This window comes from Papaver somniferum, chromosome 1 (assembly GCF_003573695.1).
Source record: "Papaver somniferum cultivar HN1 chromosome 1, ASM357369v1, whole genome shotgun sequence".
Classification (NCBI taxonomy): Eukaryota; Viridiplantae; Streptophyta; class Magnoliopsida; order Ranunculales; family Papaveraceae; genus Papaver; species Papaver somniferum.
Window position 1 is genome coordinate 107,399,116 of NC_039358.1, and position 7,330 is coordinate 107,406,445.

Here is a 7,330-nt window from a genome sequence, read left to right on the forward strand (position 1 = left end):
TCATCTTCATAATCATCATAGCCATAATCCTCTTCATTTTCTTCTAAAGCATAATTACCACCTGGAACAAGCTTAATAGAAAATTGAGCTTTCTTCTTAGTTGACATTCTATCCATTTGCTCCCTTTTTTCCTTGAAATAATCTTGTCTAAAGGCTAGATCTCTAATGAATTTAGCACGCACTTCATCAATCTGAATAGTACTTGCTTCCTTTAATTCCTCCCTAGACAAAATATTACCCATATCAAAAACATTTTCCTCCAACCCTGCTTGAATATCCTTGTTATGCTCACGGCTTGGACTGTCCTCATTATACTTTGAATTCATAGCCATGATCTTGGCAGCTTGCTTGGCCACTTTTCTAGCTTGCTTCCTGGCTAGAATATCTGCATCAACTTCACCCCAATCTTTCGAACCCATACTACTGGCTCCTCCACCAAAACCTCACTAGAAACGTTAGCAAGGCCTAACTCAAATTCTAGGGCACCATACTTGTTATTTACCACTAATTCTGTTTGAAAAATCTCATCCACAGAAGTAGTTTCAAAAGATTTAAATTTAAAAGGAGTACCTTTGTTTGGAGAGCTCTTACTCTTTACTGTTTTCCAATCCTCTTTAGATGATCCTTGTTTAGAAATAGAAGCAGTCACGGCCTGAAGATCAGTTTGCTTGGACTTACTCTTGGTCATAGATTCAGGCTTTGAAGAAGTATCCAAATCAGCCACGGCCTGAATATGAGTTGATGTTGTTTGCTTGGATACGGGAAAATCTGTACGATCAGCAAACTCCAAATCCTCCACTTGAGTTTGCTTAGACACTGACATATTTTCAGACTTGTTCACTGACACGGAATTTCCAGATTTAGAACTAAACATGTTTCCTGCCATATTAGGATTTACGGATATTCCTTCCAAATCCACAACTGACGTGCCTTCCAAATTTTGCTTAGACACGGAATTGTGTTCAGAGTTTTGGTTTGGCACTGGAGCTGTATCATTCTTAGTCCCAGACAATGAATCCAAACTCCCAGAACTTGCAACTTTACGTATAACAACGTCTGCTTTTGATGCAATAGCATTCTTACACCTTATCAAATTGAGTTGTGCCTCACGATAAACAATAAAGGTTTATCTAGTTGCTCCTCCAACTTCTTAGCTTCAGCATTCTCATGAACTAGATCAATGATCTCCTTCCCAGCCTGATCAATAACCTCATTATCATTACCATTACTCACCATATTTCTTTGAACTTCTTTACTGACGTTATCTGCATGGTTTGCATGGGAAATAATATCGTCAGTTTGAGGTTTTTTAACTTGCCACCTTTTCTTGGTTTTTGGATTGCTATCTGCCGTATCATTCAAAACATGTTTCCCATCCATAACTGAATTCCCTAATATCTTACGAGCTGCCCGACAGTTCTCAAATTTATGACCCATAAATTTTCAATGAGAACAAAACTTAACATTATCCATATCTTGAACTTCCACATATTGCCAGAACTCCTTACCATTGGCTGTAAGATATATTCTTTTAGGAATCTCTTTTGCAAAATAAATGTCAATAAGAACAACAGCATAATTACCAACATCATGATCCAACGTTTTCTGGTCTATAGCAATTGGTTTACCAAGAATTTTTGCAATAGATAGAAGAACTTTTTTTGTCCATAATTCAATGTATAAGCCAGGGAAACTCACCCAAACGGTAGCATGAGACGTGGTTTGCTTTCACCATGCCATACACGCTCTTTATCTTCCGCAGAAATCAACTTGATGATGAAAAACCCCTTAGTCATAGGAACAAGCTTGCATATACCATCACCAAAACCCCATTGTCTTCCAAGCTTTTTTGGACCTCATTAAGTTTCAAACCTTTAAAGTTCAGTCTTCCAACGAGACTAAACTGGAAAATATCCCTCCCTTCTTTTGTTAGTTCTAAAGGTAAAACTAACGCTGGTTCTTCAAGGTATGAAGACGCTTCTGAAAGGGATAACAAATCAGAATCTGTTAACATATAGGGTTTTTCCCCTTGACTAAATCAGCAAACGTAGCCTTATGAACCCCTTTAGATTGCGTGGAAGAAACAGGGTTTTCCCCCATCCTAAATCACCAAAAGATGATCAAGGATGAAGGAAAAACGAGAAAAAGTTTCAAACCCTAGAAAAATCGCCTTTGGAGAGAAAAAGTCCCAACACCCTCTTAAATTTACCAGTTTTCCCCAAAATGCAGTTACTTCTTGACAACGTAAGTAGGAACTATCTTGCGTGTCATAAATAATATACGGACCATGGAGAGAAGTACTATTACTCATGATGTACTCTTTGATTGGGAGTACAACTTGAAGAAATATGAAGAACTCGGCTTTAACTTGTATCAACGTTCCAACAAAAATACTTGTATGCATCAAAAATTCCAAGTTCAACGGGGTAACTGCATTAAAAATGGACAAATTTTAGCAGATGGTGTTGCTACAGTTGGTGGCGAACTCGCTTTGGGAAAAAACGTATTAGTAGATTATATGCCATGGGAAGGCTACAATTTTGAAGACGCCATACTTATTAGTGAACTTCTAGTATATGGCGATGTTTATACTTCTTTTCATATACGAAAATATGAAATTCAGACTCATGTTACAAGCCTAGGCCCTGAAAGGATCACTAATGAAATACCGCATTTAGAAGCCCACTTACTCCGGAATTTAGATAGAAACGGAATTGTGATGCTGGGGTCTTGGGTAGAAACAGGTGATATTTTAGTAGGTAACTTAACGCCTCAGATGACGAAAGAATCATCATATGTCCCGGAAGATAGATTAGTACGGGCTATACTTGGCATTAAAGTATCCTCTGCAAAGGAAACTTGTCTAAAATTACCTATAGGTAGCAGAGGTCGAGTTATTGATGTGAGATGGATCCAGAAAAAGGGGGGTTCTAGTTATAATCCAGAAATGATTCGTGTATATATTTCACAGAAACGTGAAATAAAAATAGGGGATAAAGTTGCTGGAAGGCATGGGAATAAAGGTATCATTTCTAAAAAAATTCCTAGACAAGATATGTCGTATTTACAAGACGGAACGCCTGTTGATATGGTCTTCAATCCATTAGGAGTACCTTCACGAATGAATGTAGGACAGATATTTGAATGCTCGCTCGGGTTAGCGGGGGATCTGCTAGACAGGCATTATCGAATATCACCCTTTGATGAGAGATATGAGCAAGAGGCTTCTAAAAAACTCGTGCTTTCTGAATTATATGAAGCCAATAAGCAAACAGCGAATCCGTGGGTATTTGAACCCGAGTATCCGGGAAAAAGCAGAATATTTGATGGAAGAACGGGAGATCCTTTTGAACGACTCGTTATAATAGGAAAATCCTATATCCTAAAATTAATTCATCAAGTTGATGATAAAATTCATGGGCGTTCCAACGGGCATTATGCACTTGTTACACAACAACCCCTTAGGGGAAGGGCTAAGCAAGGGGGCCAACAGGTAGGAGAAATGGAAGTTTGGGCTTTAGAGGGGTTTGGCGTTGCTCACATTTTACAAGAGATGCTTACTTATAAATCTGATCATATTAGAGCTCGTCAGGAAGTACTTGGTACTACGATCATTGGAAGAACAATACCTAAACCTGAGGATGCTCCAGAATCCTTTCGATTGCTCGTTCGAGAACTACGATCTTTGGCTCTGGAATTGAATCATTTCCTTGTATCTGAGAAGAACTTCCAGATTCAAAGGAAGGAAGCTTGATCAGAATGAATCATAATTTTTCTTCTATGATCGACCCGTATAAACATCAACACCTTCGAATTGGATCAGTTTTTCCTGAACAAATAAGCGCTTGGGCCAAAAAAATACTACCCAACGGAGAGGTTGTTGGAGAGGAGACAAAACCTTATACTTTTCATTACAAAACCAATAAGCCGGAAAAAGATGGATTATTTTGTGAAAGAATTTTTGGGCCTATAAAAAGTGGAATTTGTGCCTGTGGAAACTATCGAGTAATCAGAGATGAAAAAGAAGACCCGAAATTTTGTGAACAATGCGGAGTCGAGTTTGTTGATTCTCGGATACGAAGATATCAAATGGGATACATCAAAATGGCATGCCCAGTAACTCATGTTTGGTACTTGAAACGTCTTCCTAGTTATATCGCGAATCTTTTAGATAAACCTCTTAAAGAATTAGAAGGCCTAGTATACTACGATCTGTGATTTGATTAAAATTATTATTTTACAGATTGGGACTAAGAAACTGTCATCCCATTCACTCCGATTGGGATGCCCTTACTCTGACATGTCTCGTGGTAGGCGTAACATGAAGCTCAGAATTATGGATGTATTTAATACTCCAAAAAAGGGAATTGATTTATGGTTGATTCCATAACAGAAAAATAGGAATTGCTAGTTGTACCTCGTGAAAAAGACTTCTTTCGTGGAATTAGCCATTCCATTTCTTTTAGAAAGAAATTATGTTATAGTAAGCAAATATTACATGGTTACAAGGGCCTATTCATCGCGTATAGGCTTTAAGGGCATCATGTCATAACCGTCGAGGTTAAGTAGGGGCCTAAAAGATCGAATGGAATGATACATAGACAAGTAAATCCCTTATGAGTTCCAAAGGTATTCTTCAAAAAGGGATTTGGCATTCGAAGGGAGGTAGACTACTCAATAATTTCACATTTCATTTCATTGAAATGTTGGTTGGTCCTGATTGGGAACTTGAGTAAGGAGTAGAACGTTGGGGGTTTTCTATAAAAAAAATTTAAACGAGAACCCCTTATTTGATGTAACTACTTGATCCGGATGAGAGGAAACCCTCGCATCCGATTTTTAAGGGGGGAAATCCTATACTATAAAGGAACCCCTATCCAAATTTTTCTTTTGCTAGGACCGTAGCTAAAAAACCTACTTTCTTACGATTACGAGGTTTGTTCGAATATGAAATCCAATCTTGGAAATACAGCATCCCGCTTTTTTTTACTACTCAAGGCTTCAATACATTTTGAAATAGAGAAATCTCTACTGGAGCAAGTGCTATCAGAGAACAATTAGCCGATCTGGATTTGTGACTTATTATAGATTGTTCATTGGTAGAATGGAAAGAATTAGGGGAAGAAGGTTTTTTTTTGATAAGTCAAAAAATTGTATTAAAGAAAAGAGTTATTTACAAGATAGTACATGAGAAAAGAGGTCACAGCAATCCCAAAAACTCAAAATACTATTTCAATCGAAAATAGGAAACATATGGGAACTCTATTGAGTTTAACAAATCAGGACGACCAACAAAAGTGAGTCTCACTCCATTATCTAATAAGCAACCAGTCTTCGCCATCTTGTCAGCTGCGAAATTGGCTTCACGGTACGTGTGCACAAAATTTATAGAATCAAACATGCCCTTTACATCATACCATCTATGTCTAGCAAACCAAGGAATAGTTACCCCTTCCAAAGATGTTATGACACTTGATGAATCAGTCCGCACTAGAACATCCCGGTATCCCCATTGAACTGCCCATTCTAAACCAATCAGAATGCTATACAACTCCGCCATATAATTGGAAATAATTCCAAGACCAACACACATCTCCCCAACCACTTCACAAGCAGAATTTCTCGCCACCACACCAGCTCCCGCCACCCTGGATTGCCTCTAGAGGCACCATCACAGCACAGCAAGAGCTGATTGTGCATAGGAGGTTGCCAAAAACACTCAACATGCTCTAACATATTCACCCTACGATATTTAACTCTGAAAAAAATTCAGAATCTCAAGATCTTCTACCTTGTTGAACATACATCCTGTCATTCTAGCCGAGTACTCATGAATGAGGTTAAATACACGTTTTTTGAAGAAAGTCCAGCAACGCTTCTTCTTTTCATAGACCATCTTATTCCTTTGGTACCACAGCTCCGATCGCAGCACCAAGATTGAGACTAACCACATGTCTTTAACCATTCTACTACGCCCTTTCGCTTCCTTGTTAGCAGCAAGCAAGTTATAATGAGGAATAATATGGAAAATACCTGCCAGCCATTGCCAAGCCGGATTCGCAGCACTACAGCTCCAAAGAACATGTTCCAAAGACTCCTCATCAATCTGGCATACACTGCACCTCGACGGAAGAGCTATCTTTAACCTGCTCTTTACTTTATCCAGAGTTGCACAAGCTCCCCTGACAAACTTCCAATTTTGCGCTGCCAAAGAAGGGTGCACAACACTCTTCCATAACATATTTGCTTCCTCCAGCACCGGATATCTCATCCTCACCAGCTCCCTTGCAGACTTAACAGAGAATAAACCTTTAAGGTCCGGCATCCATATCTTCCTATGACTTCCTGTGTGCCTCCTTGGCAAGATCTCCAGATCCACACCAGCACTGACGAGGTCGTGCATATGAACTCCTTCCAGCTGCCATTGATCCTGCACAATGATATCACTAACCCTTGCATTTGTGTGAAGGTCAGGTTGTTGCAAAACATCTGCCAAAGTTTCAGACCCATACCATACATCATAAAATAGTGAAGTTGCTCTACCGTCACCAATTAAAGATTTAGTATTGCGCATAACTCCAGTGTGCACCCAACGATCCCAGGAAGAATTGAAGATTTAACTCCAGCCAACTTCAGCCGACCATCTCTACAAGTGAATTTCGATTCCATAAATCTAGCCCATTTCTTCGTAGAATTTTTTGATAAGTCAAAATCGGTATTAATAGATAACAAAATTTACAAGAAATAGTATACAAGAAAAGAGGTTACACCAACCCCAAAAACTTGAAACTATTTGAACCGAAAATAAGCAACATTAGGATGTTCAACAGAAATTAAGAAAGGTGGTTTCCCATTGTAGTGAGCTCCCACTTATTACTCAATAAACAACCCCGCTTTGCCATTGCATCAGCTGAAAAATTCACCTCTCTAAAAGTGTGAATGAATCGTATAGACGTATAGTGTCTACAGATCATAATCCATCTATTCCTTGCAAACCAAGGAATTGAGTCATTCTTGAAAGCTTCAACAACTCCCATAGAATCAGACCGTATACAAATACAAGAAAAACCCCATTGCATTGCCCACTCCAAACCAACAATAATGCCGTAAAATTCTGCTAAATAATTCGTCGTGACTCCTAGCCCAATACTCATAGCACCAAGAACTGAACAATGCTCATCCCTAGCTACTACACCTGCACCCGCAACGCCTGGGTTACCTCTTGCCGCTCCATCAGCCTCAGGCGGTAACCAAAAACAAGCCACAGAATGATGCAACTTCACACTACGGTGCTGAACTCTAAAATAGTTCAGAAGAACAACATCATCAG

The 7,330-nt window shown here is 39.0% G+C and overlaps 1 protein-coding gene across 1 annotated transcript; it reads right to left on the bottom strand.

Moving 5' to 3' along the window:
- Positions 1 to 5,227: 5,227 nt before the first annotated feature.
- Positions 5,228 to 6,574, bottom strand: LOC113348706. The gene is made up of 2 exons (XM_026592551.1): positions 5,792 to 6,574; positions 5,228 to 5,659 (listed from the first exon to the last, which is right to left on the bottom strand). Exons 1-2 carry the CDS (start codon positions 6,572 to 6,574, stop codon positions 5,228 to 5,230), a joined length of 1,215 nt encoding a protein of 404 aa, XP_026448336.1.
- Between the last annotated feature and the right edge of the window lie 756 nt (positions 6,575 to 7,330).

Coding starts and splice junctions, on each gene's coding strand:
- LOC113348706 (XM_026592551.1), bottom strand. CDS start 6,574: ATGCGCAATACTAAATCTTTAATTGGTGACGGTAGAGCAACTTCACTA. Junction 5,660..5,791: donor CAGGATGTATGTTCAACAAG/GTAGAAGATCTT, acceptor TGGTGCCTCTAG/AGGCAATCCAGGGTGGCGGG.